At 36.2% G+C, this 18,687-nt stretch overlaps 1 protein-coding gene across 7 annotated transcripts in view; it reads left to right on the top strand.

The window, feature by feature from the left end:
- Nucleotides 1-18,687, top strand: part of PCNX1 (pecanex 1) — a 90,477-nt gene that overhangs the window by 27,958 nt on the left and 43,832 nt on the right. For 4 of the 7 annotated variants that reach the window (XM_082283676.1, XM_082283680.1, XM_082283674.1 and 1 more), the window contains 4 exons: nt 3,883-4,015; nt 8,541-8,725; nt 15,916-16,006; nt 18,145-18,202. In XM_082283676.1, coding sequence (XP_082139802.1) covers nt 3,883-4,015; nt 8,541-8,725; nt 15,916-16,006; nt 18,145-18,202 — 467 coding nt within the window. The remainder of the gene's footprint in view (nt 1-3,882; nt 4,016-8,540; nt 8,726-15,915; nt 16,007-18,144; nt 18,203-18,687) is intronic. The other 3 variants (XM_082283675.1, XM_082283678.1, XM_082283677.1) reach the window with 3 other exon arrangements.

Here is an 18,687-nt window from a genome sequence, read left to right as displayed (position 1 = left end):
TGTTCTAAGTTTTGGTTAAAAGCAGTGGTAACTAGCTGCAGGGAGATGTTGCAAAGGTTTTGGTTTGATTTTGTATAAATGTTCCTGTTCAAAAGAAAATATTTGTACTTTGTTTCTTAAAGCTAGGTGTCTTACACAACAGTTGTGTAGTTGTAGTGTAAAACTGAGAGTCTTCAGTTCTGTTTAAAACCTAGAGAAGCTACAAAGGTGAATGTAAAAAGGTTTCCTGTGAGTATCAGTTCAAGTGTCTGATGACAAAATGATATCCGTGTGACTTTGTAAGTGTGTAACTGCTAATTGGCTCTTTTCCAATCAGAAGTGTTAAAAAGATTAATTTTAATGCAACCATCCATGCAAACATATTCATTAACAGATACAAGTGTCATTATTTCTTCTTTGAAATTAAATGTATTATATTTGGGAATAGGTGTGTGAGGGGTTAAGTTTGCCACAAGGTTGTCACTAGGTCTCCACCTCTTACATTATTGATCTCTGGGGTGTAGGTTTGTATTTGTAATTTGTGCACCTTGAACTTCAAACATGACTTCTCAGTTCTTCAGAATAGATAATGTTGGGGACTCATATTCATAGGACAACATGCAGAGGAAGTGCTTAAATTTCTTGACATTAAGTGTAGTGATTCAACACAAGTGTAGAATAAAAAAGCCACCGTAGAGCGCCTTTTAACAAACATTCTGTAAACTAAAAAGCTTGTCTTCCTCTACTGATTTAACTAAAGTAGGCAGGAACTTTAAGAGCATTACCTGTGTTACCTCTTCCTGTTACATCTAGATTTTGTACATGATTATAGATGTTGGATCTTACATTTCTGGAGACTAGGATAAGTTATTTTAAGTAGCAGTATTGGAGAAGTGTGTGTGACACATCATAAATATTAAAGAAAGCTTATTTATATTAAAACATGAAAAAACTGCTCTCAGATCATCGTAGAGGGTAAGTTAGGAACTTTGTCTTAACTTCCTGCTGGTGAACTCACAAGCAGTTGCACTGATTTTCCTCATTAAAGGCAAGTAGAAACACAAATAATACGAATTAACATAAATAGCTCTCCATACTGGTATAAATGTATTTTAAATTCTGTGTCTTTTATGAAATATTAAAAAAAAAAACCACCCAAAAGCCTCCCCAAAACTGAGCAAATGAAAAAGACCAATACAACAAAGAAAACAAAACCACAACCCCTTTGGTTTTCCTGTACAACCAAAAGCAAACTTTGCTCAGTTTGGCTTTCCACACTTCGTGCTAATCCTCTTTGCTCAGCTAGCTTTTTTTTTTTTTTTAACTTCCTTAGTCATGTTTTCAACATGCAGTTTCTTGCAATGTTGGGTAATGTTAGCAGACTTGGAGCTTGTTCGTCTGAAAAGCCGTGCAGTCTTTTCAAAAACTTGTTGAGTCGTGTAGTGACCCTGGATGTCACCACCTACATTCAGGAAGAGTGTGTATAAAAGATGCGCATTGAACAAAAGTTTGAAGATGATAAATCAAAAATCCCATGGTAAAACAGGTAGAAAGCTACACCGAAATCTACTTTGATTTTAAAAGTTAAAATGAGATAATAAAAGGTTAGAAAATCCCAAAGCTGTTTGCCTGTACAGCTTTGAATTTAATCCCCAAGTACATATGAGTTTTTTTCATTTTATTTTATCTTCAAGCACATTTGTATCTCTAGTTTCCTCACAGGACATTGCCTCTGTTAGTTCTTGAGATAGACTTGCTTTAGTGATAAATTGGAGCTATATAGGAAGGACCTATAGTGTTTCCATAGTCTCTGCTTCAGTTATTGCAGAAGATGATGTTTATGAAAGAAAAACAGATGTCAGTGTTAAGTATGCTACCTTAAAGAATTGCACTTGAACACTGCTTTTGCTAAGTAGTTGCAAATGGTAATTAAGATGCAATGCTGATGTTTACCATGTTTTAATGGTAATGGTAATTCAGATACTTACACTGCAGTTATGACTAGTCACGGTTCTTTATTTCATGTTGCTTAACTATGGTCTGATTATCAGAATTGCTTTTACATCTGAACTCAGTGGTAGCTGTGTTGTAAATACGAATTTTTATATGCTGATGCGTATCCTAGAATAAATGAGCTTTACAAATTGTCACCCAAAATTAATGGGCAGTTTTGACCTCATGTCAGGATTCAGTCTGTCTTGTTTAGTGTGGCTCACTTGCTTTGTACTTCAAGTATGAGAGCTATGAAGAAATGCTTTAAGAAATTAGGCAGTGTATTAAAATAAAGCTGTATATATTAAACCACAGGAGAAATCTATTGAATTCTTGCTGAAATACCCTGAAAAGGTAGTATAATCTATTCATGATTAGAATTGTGAAAACACTTGTGGAGAGGAATGAGGAGAGAATGAGCAATCCCTCATTTTCCTGAAAGTACAGGAAAGGACTGAATTAAGGATGCCCTTAACTTCTCTAGTTTTGGTAATGAAATGCTTGTAACTTGAATGTTGGTGTTGAAGTGTATCTCTTCATGTAGCTTCTTTTGTTTTAAAGCAAACTATAGATTATAGCCTCAGAGAATTCATTTGGTAACATGTGGTTCATGGGAATTAAACTCTTGCTTCAGTCTTTATTGCTTGAGCTATGGCAGTATTACACAATAGTAGTAGGTTGTTATAGGTTGTTGTTTCCTGTAGACCAGCATTAGAATCTTTGCTGGTAAGTGTTGAAAGCTTAATGACAGCAGTGTTGTAACTTGAAATGTGCTGAGGTGCGTATGGGTTACTCTGCCTGTAGTATTTCTGCCATTGCTCTCTGTGTTTTGGGGGTTTTTTGGGGTGGGGGAGAGGGGGTGGTTTTTTTTTGTTTGACAGAATTCTTGGTTTTTTCACTCTAGTACAGCCTTCTTGGCTACCAGTTTGTGACTTCCCTGTCAAGGTAGTGATTCTCCTCTTGCACTGACTTCATGTCAGTTTTTTTTTCCTCTTCCTTCACTTGCCTGCCAAACCCTATTTGCTCTGTGGCCCATTCATTTTTGAGCTCTTTAGTGCTCTGCATTCAAAATGGCTAGGAGCTTCCTTGGCTTAGGAGGAAGAATTCTCAGATTGTAGACACACCATGAAGCAGTCCAAATCTGAAGCTGTTCAGACTGTAGAGCTTAAGGAACACAGCTGGATTTTGGGGGATAATATGTAGATAAATATTTTAATCCCTTGAGTACATACAAACTGGTTTTTATGATGTTGCTTTATAACCAAACCTTTTGTTTGGGGAGTTGAAATAACAAAACCATCAGTCCTTACAAAAAAAGTATTCTCTCACTTACAACCTCCTGCCTCTGTAAATTATGTAACTAGTAACTAGTCTAGAAGGAGCAACATGTATCCCTTGATGCTTATGAGAAAAAAAAAAAAAAGCCCCTCTTGTTTTGTCTCCTGAAAGAGTTGTGATGAGGTTAACCTCAACCCTACCTATTTGTTAGAAGTTATAAAATTGAGAAGATAATGGTGAGAAGTGGTAGACAACTTCGGTTGTCCTTTAGGCTTCTTCTTAATTATCTGTTCAGTGAGATAAAGGGTGAGGTCAGTTGTCTCTTCCTGCCGTGTGTAAACAGAAAAGATTTGGGCTATATTTTGCAACCTGGCTGTTTGGATCTGGGGGTAAAAAAAAAAGTAAGCTGTATATTCAAGAACACTCCCCCAGCCGCTGAGATGTTTGCTAATAACTGTGTGTTGTGATCCTGTCTTGAGGCAGCTTATTTGAACAGTTAGGGCATAAGCTACTTTTGTTGTTGCAAGTCAAGTTGTTAACTTGGGGAGGGTCAGAGGGAAGAGAGGAGTCTTAAGTTACTGTGTACGTAACTAGGATGGGTTCTTATTTGACCTAAAGTCTGTCTTGATGCAGCAGCACAAGCCAGCGAGGAGACAGTGACATTTCGCCGTGAACGCAGCACATTTAGGCGTCAGGCAGTACGACGCCGGCACAATGCAGGGAGTAACCCTACCCCTCCTACATTGCTCATCGGATCACCCCTCAGGTAGGGTATCTAAATGTTCCACCATATTTAGCATGCATGCAGCAGACCACTTCCCCACACCCACCAGTGTTGCCAGAAAAGCACTTTTTACTTCCTTCCCCACCATAACCTTGAGCTGTCACTGCATGTCACTGTGGGCTTGTTGAATTGTGCATGTATCTGTGGCACTATTTTAAAAATGATCAGGATAGTCAGTCTCTAACATGTTACAGCTGTTTTCAGATTGATATAAAAATTAACTAATGTTAACAAACTTAGCCTCAGTGGTTTTCATGAAAAATTTTAGAAACTTTTACTTTCAATCAACGAGAAAACCCAAGATAACAGTATCAGCACTCCCCATTTTGGTTTTCTTGAAGAAAGTAAGCATTAGGGACTAGTACTGTGATCATGCTTCACATCTGTAGATTGTGAGAGATAAGCAAAGTGACAGAACATTATAAAGAGCTAAGTACATATGGAGGCTCCAAATCTGAAATACAGGTAAACCTTTATGAAGATCTGCAGCTTTTTACAGCAGAAGAGAAATAATGAAGTGAATAGAGTGCCCAGTATTGCTAAGTATTAAATCTAATTGTGTGGCACTTTGCATGCCTCAGCAATGTTTGAAATGTACTGTGTACATGTATCTCAGGAGTCCCTCAGCCTTTACTGCCCCTTTGTTTACAATGCTCAGCCTAGTGATTTGTTACATACAGTGGCTCTGTTTGATCTATCAGCCTGAACAGTAGAAACAGCAGCCACAATAAGTTCTTAAACTTGTGTTTTAAGTCTTTCAATTTTTTGGTTGCTTATGATATTGGAGAATCTGGTGAGGAGAACATGACCTGTAAGAACATCCCCTATAAGTATCAAAGTAATGCTCCTTCAGTTATGTGATAAATATGTAGGAGGAATTGAATATGTTATATATTCTTCATTTGTATGCTAAACTGTTTTTGTGTTTTGGGAATATTTATGTAATTTTTTTGAACTAGCGAAAGCTGTAGAAACTGAACAAGTAAAAAGAAGATACTTAAAATAGAGGATGGCAGAAGAATTGTGCCATCTTTGTCATATCACTGAAATACTTGAGGACTACATTTGCAAATTTGCCTCAGGCACAGGGGGATTGCAAGAATGGTACCTAGAAATCTAACAAGTGAAGGATTGACTTCTGTCATATCAAGAACTGAAACTAGTTAGGTGTGTTTTTAGTGGCTAGTGCAGTATGAAGCACTAATCATGTAATTTCAGAATTTTTTTGTTAAGCTTTTGGTCTTGCTGAATGTAGGGTGTTCGAGCTAGTGATTTACTTCATAGTGGAGGATGATAGAACTTTGTATTCTTTCAGATCGCTTTTGCTTTAACTGGTTGCTTTCACTTGCCTCTGATTTTTTTTTTTTTTGTTTTCCTTTTTATAAAGGAGGGTAGTGCAGTTTTGTGTATTGCTGCGTAAGAGGCTGTGCAGACTGATGCAAGCTCCTCAACTGTGTATTAGTTAGAAAAGTGTTTCCTTTCTTGTAGGTATAAAGTAGGGAAAATAAAGGACTGTTTTAAACTGTGGTTGACAGCTGCCTCATTTCACATGCTAGTGCAGTCATTAAGGTTCCCATGGCTTTAGCTTGACTTCAGTGAGAGACTGTGAAGTAACTTTGTGAACCATGAATTTCACTTTGTGAAGTGGGAGTAACTTTTCAATCAGACAAGATGTTCAAGGGTGAAATAGCAGGTTAAATATTCTAGCCTTGTATTTCCTCTAAGCATCTTTGTTATGTAAGTTTGTTCCATTCTAAATTAAAAAAACCCAAACTGCTTACTGTACTTTCACTAACATAATGACATACATTACCAAAAATACTTCATAATATAAACATAATCAGAATTGAGTACTTAGTGAGGTTAATTTACTCGAAGCGCTGTTCGTGATGCTAAATGACTGCTCCTTGGAGTGGAGTTAAATTGCCCAACCAGACACCAATGTGCTTTCATATTTGTTTGACACAAATTCCATTTGAGCTATCAACTGTTGAATGTATCTGAAAAAAAAAAATTTATTAGTGTTCTAATTTCTAGATAAACAGTCTGGAAAAAAAAACCTTTCCTCTGTATGGGTGGCTTAATTTTAGTGTAAATTCTGTGTTACTGGAAGGAGGAAACCCTTAAGAAAGATTTAAAAGAAAAGAAATTATGCCTAAAGAACAAATGTGAAGAAATAAAGAGACATTTTTAGCCGGTTACCACTAAGAAGCTTTCAAAATATTGCTGCGATTGTACTGACATCATTCCTATATGCTGTTGGTGAGCTGCCCCAGTCTAGTTTCTGGTATTGCTAATCCATTACTTCAGATATTTAACTTCTAAGAGTATTAGATTTACTAATCTTTAGTTGCCCTGATGTTACGTGTTTCTTATTCTTGCCAGCAAAACTTTAATCTCTAATCTTCTAACTCTGTCATAAAATCGGATGTTGGGGGAATGGTCCCTAGGACGCGTTGCGTTAAACCTGATTTCTTTTTAAATTTCCTATCCATGATTGCAGTTACTTTTCATTTCTTCTGTGAAATCTTTAGGAAAAGACAATGACATTATATATGTGTGAGTTTGGCAATGGTAAACAAGTAAAACCTGGTCTAGTAATATCTGATAGTTTGCTAAATTGGACACAAGATTATTTTGCCTGGTAACCTTAAAAACAAAACAAACCCCAAATCCCCCATAAAATACCATCTACCCCTGCTTTTGTCCTGTCTAAATGTCAACAGTGTTTTGGGCACTTAAAAAATAAGTATGCATTGGCATCCCATGTAGTCAGTGGTGTATGCATGTGTGTAAGTGACTGTATGAAGCAGAATTTTATTTTTACAATTATCAGGCAGAGGATAAACACCTTTTTTTGCATATCTGTGCAATTAGTTGACATCAATACTTTGGTGGGATTTTTTAATTGTGACAGATTTGGATAACTATTCAAAGGGCAGCTGTGTATATACCTCTTGATATGTACCTGCTATTTATGGGAAAGCAGCATTGTTTAGCATTGTTTTGGTGTTGCTGATAATACTTAAAGAACACAGTGAAGGTTGGCGCATCTGTGAACTTCCCTAGGGCTTTTGTTGCTGCATTGCTCACTGAAAGCCTTGTGTACAGTGACAAAACACTGAATTTGAATTTCAGATTAAAATATGTTAGAATACAATAAATGAGTTGCAGTTCTTTTCCTCCTGAGCTGTGTGCATGTCTGCATTATTTTGCATGAGCTTTTCTTAACACCTATTCTTACCCATATTTTGTTTTCCAGTGATGCTCTAACAAAAGAACTGAAAAGTAGGTGATGTAGAAAATACTGTTAAAAGCAAGTACATCAGATATAACCCTTCAACTTAGTAAGATTTTTTTTTAGTTGCCTCATTTGCCAACTGTAGCATCACACTGTAAATAGTGAAGTGTTAAAAGCAACAGGTGGTACATATTGTTCTTCAAAAGAGTGCTTAAGCTATTTTCCCGTCTTTAAAATACAAAACCGTTTATCTAAGATAATGCCACAGCTAATGACTGTATAATATAAATTCTTTAAATCCACAAAATAAAGGATAATAAAACCACTGCTCTTGCAAAGGTGGTCTGATATATAGTGACACTTTGTCATATCTAATATTAAAAGTTTAATATTAAAAAAGCTATTTAAAAATCTAGCTTTAGTAAATAGCTTTATAAAGTAGTTTTGTAATGGAAGTCTGTGAAGAGAATTAACATTTTCATGCACTGTCTGCTCATAACTATAAATGTACGAATTTCTCTGAAGCCCAGGTTGACTTTTTAAAACCTGTGTTTTGGTGAGTAATAAAGCTTTTGTTGTTACTTCAAAATAACTTCAGAATCAACTTAAAACTTTTGCCAATTAATAACTTTCTATAGAGAATCTCAATATGTTCAAAGTAGTTCTGAATCCAAACATATTCCTTCAGTTATCTTCAAGGTCTGTGATATCATATGGCCATTAACAAAGCTTAAAAATGTTTTCTGGTTAGAGTATGGATTAATAATAAGAAAGGTGTTGTCCTGTGACTAATGAAAAAACCCCCTAAACAGCCAGCTAAACAGCTGATCAGGTCATGCCTGAATAAGCAAAAAGGACCCCAACTTATGTGAGAAGACTGGAATAGTCAATAGTAAATATAGGTGATACCTCAGGTTAGTCTATAGTTAAACTAACCACCTGTAATTTGCTTTTGCACCCTTAGGAAATTAAGACTTGCAAGAGTATACCTACCTGTTGGGTGACTTGGGGAGATAACTGGAAAGCACTACTACTTCTAAGAAGTTGACAGGAACAGTATCTCTAGATTACTTGATGTAACTAGTGCCTAAATACTCTGTTACACAGAACTTAGGGGTCACTTTAACCCTACCTATTGGCTGCTTAATGCTACTATACTCTTTTAGAAAGTTTTCCTCTTTAAACTGAAAAATCTTGTTTTGCTTCACTTCTGGCTCTTTTTCACTTCTTTCTGGTAATGTGTCCCCAATGCGTGTTTTCTCGTAGCCTTCAAGATGGTCAGCAAGGCCAGCAGTGCTCCTCCCAGGTCAGAGTGCAGTCCCGCCCCCCTTCCCAGGCAGCTGTGCCCGGTGCTAGCGCCTCCTTGCTGGTGAGAAATGGGAGTGTCCACTTAGAAGCATCACATGCCACTGCATCTGCTGTAGGCGGTAGCAGTTTGCACGATGAACTTGGTATGCAGGCCTTATGTAACCTTGGTGACATGGAAGTTTTAATACGGCAGATTTATTGGTAATAATGCAGTGAAAATCAGCTAACCTGAGCTTTGTTTCTGAATCTTGTAGGTGTGTTTTAGGAAGGCCATATTGTTCATCAGTTTGTTGCCTTTGTCAATCGCCTTTTCCAGATGCTTTATGTAACAAATGCATGATGAGAAAGAAGGAGACATAGATACAAGTAATGATGGTGTGAGAGCTTTCTTGATTTGAACGATGTAACTCAAGTAATAAATTTTCTTGTGGTCTTGCAGGAAGTTGAGCAGAGATGGAGACTTTGGGGATCTTCTGGTTCCTGAAAAAAAAAACTTATTGCTCCTAAGAATTCTTGATCTTACCTTTTTTAGTTGAGTTGGTTAGCTGCTGTTCAAAAAAGAAATACTTATGTAAATGAATGCTTTGCTTTTAATGTACACCTTAATTTAGGAGCTTGGTATTGAAAGTAAATCTGGACTCTTTCTTATATCAAATGTCATTATTTTATGGAGCTTTATAGTGCCCCTTAGTTCTTCATGGTCCATTTTATGTAGTATTCTTGATTATTAACATCTTAATTAACTTCTATGCAGCTAGTAAAATTGCTAGGGAGAAGTTAAGATGGTCTTAATAAATGACTGATCTGCCACATAGTAGTACAGGGGCAGGTTTGGAAAAATTCCTGGCAGGGGTCTTTGCAGCTACCTGTACATGGCGTGAATTACTTATGACTTCATCATTAATATGTAACTCTTCCTTGGATTATTGAAATGGGCATCTTGAACACTGACAATTATTAGTGATGAAATTTTGAGCAGCTGTCAGCTGTAGTAACCTAAAAGTACAGGTTTGATCAGAACACTGACAAAGCATTTGTTTCAGACCTTTCTGTAACCCAGTTCTAAAAGATAAGTGAGTTGTCATGTTTCCCCACTAATGGGGAAGACTCCAGGAGTTGCCAGTCTCTGGTAACCATTTAAATGTGAGTTTGACTGAGTTCTTCATTCTTCTGCATCATCTAGCTGCAACATAAGGAAAAATTGAATATAAGCAAAACTGAAAACCACCTTGACCTACTGAGATATTTTATAGAATTTAACTACAGATGTAATAAATACACATGATCTAGTTATCTAATCATTTTCATTGTAGATTCTGTTGCTTTACTGTTTTCTAGATAGAAGTGTTATTGTTTCAATCTCAGTACTTGTATGTGTCTCTCAACTATGGAAACTTGTCACATGAAACTCATTTTCTTTATTTAATTTGGACTCTTATTTCTTATTTAAAAAAAATATATTTGAAATATAATTCTGAAATTGTTATACTGGCTATATCTGTCGAAGGTTAATGTTGAGATACATTCTTGAGGCTGCCATTATTTATTTGAAGGATTTGGTTCATCTTACCCAAAATAAGACAGTTGAGTTCTGTAGAATTTGCCATTTAATACGCAACCTAGGTCTACATTATTTAAGAGCTTATATTACTATGCTCTAGCAGAAATCAAAGTAGATCATATATGAAATTCAGCATGGCATTCAGGCTCTCTAAAAAGGTGTATTCGTTGTATTTATTGTGTATTGGAGTCTTCAAAAATTTGTATGACTCAATTCTTCTGAAACTTTGTCCATATTGTGCTTACAATTATATGGGACATCACATTGTCTTTGGGAGGCATAAGACTTCCAGGGTCTGCTAGATACAAATCTGATGTATAATAGGGATTTGTTTCCTGTTTTGAAACTCTGAGAGTCTTGTTTAGAATCCTTTGAGAGAAAGCAGCTGCTATAGGCAGGGTCTTCTTGTGTTATTTTAGCAAAATCAAATTTTCCAGTTTGTGTGGCAGGTTTTGTGTAACAGGTGCTATCTTTTGTTAAGAGTAAAATAGTTGGCAAAATGGTGCAAGCTTTCATGTGAATGATTCCTTTAATCCAGCCTGACAAGAAAGTATCTTTCCTTATAAAGGAAATGTGGTTAGTTTCTTTGGGGGGTTTTTTGTTGTTTTGGGGTTTTTTTTTTTAACGCTCAGGGATGAAGTAACACTATTTTTCTGTTTCCATCGAGTCTAAGGCTCTTGGTTTTGCTCTGTTATCCCAAGATATCTTACTGTGAAAGATGACCCTATTACTTTAGATTGTGGTTTGGGTTGGGAGAAGGTTGTAGTTTGTTTTTTTTTCCTTGATCAGCATCAGAATAAAAATTAAAGCAATGAAGGAGATATGACCAATTCTGTGTTACTGTGGAAATCATTGTGACTGCCCAGGGCAAAAAAAAATCCTGAAAATAGTGGGGAAATATATGGAAACAAAATCTGGTTTACATCAACTGGACATATCAATGACAAACGTAGCAGATGGGGTTCTATATCTCTGTCCACTGCATAAGAGTTTATTTTCTTAATTCAAATCCTCTTGGAAAGGCAAGCAAGGCATGTATTAATTTACTTTAAAAGCCTTCACATATAGGGCTCATGTTTTCCTTTACCAATGCAGTGTCTGCTTCTACATTTTTTCTACTTGTGTTGATGTCAAGCTGCAGCACTTAACAAGACACACAATTTTTGGTTTTGTTTGCTTTAAAGTTTCTTGTCTGTTAATTTGATTCTGGTGGCTTTTTTTACCTAGGATGAGCTTCACTGTATTATACCTGTCCCACACGTGGCCTGGTGATGATGCAGTTGTCTTTAACTGGGCATTGCTCTGGGAGTAAGGCAAGAGATGCTTTGAGGCATTATCTTCAGTCTTCCAGGTTCAAAGTAGGAAGATTTTTGTCAGTTATGTTGTTGGAGGGCTGAGGGGGGAAGAACTTGAAGGGGTGGAAAAGCAGCTTGATGTGGAGCAGAAAATATGAAATAAATCATAGAAGGAATGCAGGACGGAAAGGAAAGGTGGCAAACCAAATGCCATGATTATAGGCAGGGTTGATAAACAAATCACAAAAGCAACAAAACATGTGCTATGACTTATGTGAATGATGGTTTTCAGAGCACAGTGTGGCAGGTAGTGATGCTTTTTGTTCTCACTAATATATGATTCTCTAAACAGGTGGCATTTTTTCAGTCCTTGCAGTGAAGACTGATTAAATTCAAGTTAGAATTTGTGAAGTAGTTAGGAATCCAAGTACTGAGTTATTAGAACAGATGCCCAGTGTCTGAATCAGGGGTGAAATAACAGACTCTTGTCCTTGGCTAGATTATTTTTTTAAATTGCTTTTGTGCTTAGAGAGAACTGCTCATCTAGAGTTTTACAAGACAATTATGCGGCTATGTTGGACTTCTGGTTGTACTGTTTATATAACAAGCAATAATCTTTCAGGTTTAAGTATTTTAATTCATGAAGGCAGTTAAATGGTTTTGAATATCAAAACTTTTTTCTAAAGACAAATGTGTTCACTGGTTACTTACTTGATTAAAACCAATTTAGAAGCAGTTACTCAGTGCCTTTTTTTAATTAAATGGGTGTAATTTATTTGGGATGGATGTGGGAGCATGTTCAAAGGTACATGTAGAAAATAAATATTCACTTCCCGTTATTCCTATGGAAAATATCCATGTTGTAGTGTGGAATTTGGTATAATAGGTTAAGTTCTTCTTTTGACAAACTTCATATAGGAACAAAAAATGAGCTACTTTGAAGTGTTCTAACTGAAAATATGTAAGTCTTCATACCATAGCTGATGGTAAAATTTTGACCTTTGGAAGTAAAGCTCCTAGCAGTCTTCCAAGTAGTCAAATTCTGATGACTTCGGTTTTGCTGACTAGGATTTTAAAAATACTGACTGAAGCAGTAGACAAATATGTGTGGGTCTAATGATGATACAGATTTCAACATGTCAGTAAGCCTTTGCATGTGAATTAGTCTGAGAGGCTTGAGTAAAAGTAATGTTTATTAGATGTAAAACTGGGAAGCAAACTGAAGATAACTTATCTGAGGAAACCATCAGAGGCCCATTTTAGTTAAATCCTGAGCTACTTAAGTCTTCCAGGTCTTGTCTGTGTAAGCTCATCAGCCTATTGCTTTTGTTGATGCCCTTAACTGTGGGAACATGAGTTCATACAGTGTGAACTATTACATGGTTGTCTCTGCATGTGGTGATGACATATTTTGGTCTTTTGGAACAAGGAAACTTGCTTCAAAGGAAATACCTTTGTCTTTTCTTCTCCATGTCAGAATGAAGATGTATTTTGAACTTGTGCCCTTGAGTATCAGTGTCTTGGTTTGTTATTGTAACCTGGTCCAAATGGAATATTTTTTGGCTGACCTTAATTTGCTAAGAACTTACAGCTCTCCTTTTCTTTTTTTTTTTTTTTTTTTTGTCTGTGTGTGGAGAAGTTATAGACATTTATGTTGAGTGGGCAAACATGCTATTGATCATATTTCCTGGTTTGCAAAATAATCTTTGGAGTCTCTCATTTATTCACAACTTGATAAAACTACAGGCTTTAGAGAGAAAATATTTTCTTAAACTTATTCAATATGATGCTATTCAAAGTATTTCAGAGAATGTTGTGGGAGACACAGGAATGGGAGAGAGTCACTAGAGTAAAGAAAAATGCTAGGTATAGCCATATGTATTGAATCTTGAGTATTGAAATTCTTTGTTAGAATTTGTGTACTGTGAGGAAGCTGTTCCTATCTCACAGAGTTTAAGTAGTATTTATTTATATGACTTTGGGGCTCAGACATATTATCTCCAGTCACCCGTTGGAGTTTGTGTCACCAACAGCAGTGAACAACAGTCTTGTCAAGTTTTCTACTGAGATGAGTTGAGGCTTTTCTGAAAAATCTTTTTATTTAAACTAACCAAACAAAAAGCCCCAACAGAACAACAACAGCAAAACCAAACCAAATCAAAAACAGCAAAAGAAAAACAAAAAAAGGAGGCAGAAAAAGATTTTGTTTTAATGAGAAATTGTCCTTTGCTTGCCAGGGAGCTTTCAGTAGGAAGCCTATATTAATGGGTGGGCAAATTGCAAGCATGACATATCCTGAATCCATTTTTTAGTTCATGTATAAACAATTGGAATTAAGCGTTCTGTTTGTTTGCTACCTCTCTGTTCACCAGGTTTATGTCTAACTGCAGCAATGCAGTACTTACAGCAGCAATATAAATGCAGTGAATTTTAACAGATTTAGAGATAAGTTGGGTGACAGGGAACTGTAGATATGAGTGAGTGTAGTAGTTCAGTAAACTTCTTCTGAAATAGTTCTCTCAGCCCAAGAAAAGGGGAAGTTATATGTCCAAGTAGTATATTCTAACTTCTGTGACTAGAATTTCATTAATTTAAAAACTTAAAAGCTTAATTTCCAGGATCTATATTCAGTAGTGCAAAACTATGAAGAATTTAACCCAAACTTCTTTGGTTTTTATCACAGCTGGTTGCCCAGGAGACTTTTCCCTAATAATTTGTGAACGTTTTTGTCCTGAGAGGAACCTGAAGCATATTATCCAGTATCTCCATGTTTGCTGTTGTATTTTTTTTTTATTGATACGGTTAAGAAATAAACCTTTGTAACCAAGGATTTTTTTTTTTTAGTTGTGGGACGATTCCCCATGTCTTCCACTAGTTTAAATTTTAAGCTTCACTATCAACTGTTTGCTATACTCTGCATTGAAAGCCAAAAGATAATTAGCTAAAACACTTCATTAAAATCTTAGCCATTGAAGAAAAAGCCCTAACAAGTGAGCTTTGTGCTTATGCCTATGACAGATGTAATTGAATATTGAGAGGGAGCTGCTGTGTTACTGAGCTCTGGCGCACGCTGTCGGTGCCTCCTGAGCTATGTAGTGGACTGTCTTGTCGGAATGGTGGCTCTGAGCATGGCTGTGGGATATGCCTGGTTTGTCTGAAGTGCTCCCTCTGAGGGTAGAAAGCTTTATGAAGATACTTTCAATATACCAGTATTTTTTTTTCGTTGCACTGGGTTTAAGCATCTAGTTGGAGGGATTTAACCTGCTAAGATTCAAATGCTTCCAAATCAAGCTTAATTGTCTGTGGGTCTGAAGAGAAGCTGGAACAGGATTATATTGTGTTAAAAAATATTCAAAACCCACTGTGTTAGAAGGAGGCTATGTTCTCACAGAAATGTGAAAGACTGGAAGCTCTGATCTTGTTAGGTATTTCTCCGGGGACTGCTTGTTACCTTGTATCAGCAGAAGGAAAAGCTGCAAGACATACAGCTGAGGGATGTATTCAGTTTTTCTTCACACGCTCCAAAGTGGGATTTTTCCTTTTGTTTATATAAGCTGATCTTGGAATATTGTGTGTTTTGCATCGTGGCTTAAGCAGGGTTTTAAGACAGAAGAGACAGAGAAGTTGGCAGATCATTTAATACGAGATCAGTTTCAAAATCAGGTTCCCTGCATTCAGAGCTGAAATATATTGAACCTGGCCTTCAGGGGAAATTACAGTGCTTATCTCTCTGATCAGGCCAGTGCTGGGAGGAGGGTACTGTAAAAACATCATAGTAAGGTAATTTATCATTTGAGTCACAATCTTTGGCTCCTTGTTAAAATTATGTATTTTGGAAGTACAAATGGTTTATCTAAGAAGTTAGTTTGCAGTCCTTTGTTCTTACACTGAAGCATTTGTTTCTAGCTTGGAGAATAAATCTCTGCCTCAATTTACTTTTCTGAGTTTCCTAAGTTAACTTATGAAGCATCACAGGTCACTTCTTTCAGTCTTTGTTTCTTTTCAAATAATGTGGACTTTTCAAGAGAATTTTATTCAGGATACTTGGGTTATCTCTGTTGTAGTTAAATGTTCTTAAATGCTGATAGTGAATGATTTACTGATGGTTCTGTTAGTGGTGGGGAAGAACTGAAGAAGCTGGTCACTGAAAATTTTTCATGTGGTTATTCTCTAAGGGGAAAAGAGCATACATTGTGCCTCTGTTCTGTTAATGGTGGAATCTTGTAAATATCAACTCTTTAATAAAATCAGTACTGGAGTTATGGTATATATGTTATGTAAAATGGTATGAAAGACAACTGTGTAGCTAATGTCCGCACTGGTGACAAATTAATGTGTAAGCACATTTTATGTTTTGACACTAATGCGAATTCAGATGTCTAAATTGATCTCTGTAGTAAGTTAATGAATAGAAGCTGCTGCCAATGGGATAAAACGTGAGGAAATTTTGACCTGCTTTTGACCTTTTCTTTAATAGGTAAGTTCAGTTCTACGCTCTACGAGACAGGGGGCTGCGACATGTCACTTGTGAACTTTGAGCCAGCTGCAAGAAGAGCGTCTAACATCTGGTGTGTGTGAAGGCCAGTCAAGAGTGATGATTCTTGTCTTTCTGCAACCGAATACTTGATTTTAATTTTAAAAAGTTACTTAGTATGGACTACCAAAAAAAAAAATCTGTAAAATATATTAGCCATATACATTTACTTTTGTGACATAAGTGATTTTTGCTGGAAGATGGCATACAGTTAAATATTATCTCAGAAAACAAAGACTTCTGTTAGTTTAAGCAATACACTTCCAAACTGAGAACTTGACAAATGCATTTTTTTATTGGCATATAGAAGGTCTTTAAGGAATTTAACCCAGGTTTTGAGAAAGTAGGTGGCTGTTGACCATAATGGCTATTGAACTTCCAGTTGTGAAGCCATTGTAAACTGATAAATTTATTCTCGAGTTCATACATGGCATCAAACAGTACGTGAAAGTGTTAACATGCCTGAGATTAAATTTTGACTTGCAGTTGAAATAACCAGCTACATACTGGATAGTTCATCTGCTGTTGGAAAGATGCCCTTTCTTTCTCTGAAGCGATAGGAAGCAGAAGAAAGAAAAACAACCCAAAACCTCCTGTGGCTTCCTGCCTGCCCCCAATCCACTTCACTATGCAGAATTGCTCTGAAGCTATTGCATCATGTTGAATACTATAATTCCTACCACATGTAGGTGGAATAGCTCTTGGAATTATGGAGTATTGAGTATAAAACCTCCCATCTTCAAATCTTTCTTGTGCGAGTGCCTTTTGTAGAATTGAACTTTGATGAAAAGTTCTGTATTCCTTCCACAAAGCTGCTAATCCCTGCCTCTGCTGCTTGCATGTTCCAGATGCAATGGCTTTGCTGTTGGTTGCTGTTATGAAGTTGTATGTGCTAATGGAAGGAGCAAACTGGCCACTTCAGATAATCAGATCTCGGCTGTAGAGAATATTTGAGTTTCAGTAAAGTAAAATTGATAACAAAGAATGTTTTTATCTTAAGGCAAGGAACTGAAGGAAAGTTGCATAAATTTGATAGAAGTCTTAACAACCATGTGATTTACATAGAAAACAAACACCCAAAAGCTATGCAAAATTGGGGGAAAAAGCAATGGTTGGATATGGACTCTCATACAGTAAGAGAAATTTCTCTTCATCTCTAATGAATGGAAATTGCAAAGTAATTTTGCTCTTATTACCATAGGTTTAACTTCATTTAAAGTTAAGTTTTTCAAAAGCAGTTTAAGTAGCTCAGTATACTTGTGATGCCTTAGGATTTTAGCTTTTATATTTTTCATATATTTATAATTCTGCAATTCTGTAATGTGTAACTCTAAACTCCACATAGACTGTTAGCTACTGTTCTCCCATTTTGGTCAGATAAAACAGTTCCTCTGTAGGGCTGAAAATCAAGGACACCTTACTGTCTCGGGCCCGAGAAAAGTAAACAAAAGTGAGTTGGGGGGGAGCAAACTTGGAGTAAATGACTTCATTACCTGAAGTTGTAATTGGAGGATTAACCCCCAATATGCAAATGGACCAAACTTACAAAAGTGTGAAAACCCGTGACCTGTCGTCCATTTTTGGGTGTAGCCCCGGGGCGGGCTTTGTCCACCCTAAATGTACCTGAAGGCCCTTCAATGAGTATAACTGCTTTTTATTCTCTTAATTTTGTCTAGCCTCTGTTTTTAGGTTGTCCTACAAGGCATCACTTGTGCTAAGTATGTACTATTTTTGGCAGTTTTGGGATCTTGATTAAAAACAGTATAGAATTAAGAGAAACTGCATGTGGACACCTAGCAGCCTCTGCACTTCTTTAGAGATATGATGTGTGTTTACAAATCAGTAGCTAACAGCTTATAAAATATTTTTGGTTTTTTGAGTGGAATAATTACTATAATTGTAGTTCTTTTTAGACAATTTAGGGACTGGGTGTTGAGAAAATGTTATTAAGGGTAAGATTAGAGGGTGTCTTGGCTTACTATAGCTATGGAGTGTACCACAATACGTGAGATGAAGTGGCTACTTGCATTTGTAATAAGTGACTGAAGGAAAAACTTCCAGATATTTAGATAAAATTCACAAGGAATCAAAATTTGGGACACTAGGAAATTAGAGTGACCTGTTGAAATAAAATGTAATTTATAATCTGAAGTATTTTCCCTGTTCTTATAGTGACACGGACTCTCACGTATCGAGTTCTACCTCAGTTCGCTTTTATCCACATGATCTAGTAAGTTTTTCTTACTTATTTTTAAAGCATGCAAAGAATCAGAAAACTATCCAATTTTATAGCACTGATTAATCATTCTTTGTGGTAGTTCTTTGTTCTTATGTAGGAATTTTGTCTGGATTAATGAAGAGAAAGTATTTAGTATTGTAGTGTCTTCATATATAGATACAAATAATCTTTTTGCATAGCACTTTAAAACTTAGTTGATTTCCTCTGATCTAAAACCTAGTGATTTAAAAACACTCATAGAAATTGGATCTTCTAAGATACCTTGTAAAGGTTTCCAGAGATAATGTGTACAATTTGGACAGAGTTTTCCTCCTGTGTGTTACTAAGGTTAGCAGGCAGCAGAAAGACTAAATATTTTGTTCTGACCAAAAGAAACTTCACTTGAGTAATTTCCCTGAAAAGAATTTAGAAATTTGTCATTGGAATCTGCTGTACAAAATCTACATCTATATGCAAGGAATGACTGGGAAAACAAG

The sequence above is a fragment of the Coloeus monedula genome (genome assembly GCF_965178545.1).
Source record: "Coloeus monedula genome assembly, chromosome: 6".
Classification (NCBI taxonomy): domain Eukaryota; kingdom Metazoa; phylum Chordata; class Aves; order Passeriformes; family Corvidae; genus Coloeus; species Coloeus monedula.
The sequence above is the reverse complement of the archived record's forward strand: the minus strand, read 5'-3'. Positions and strand labels throughout refer to the sequence as shown.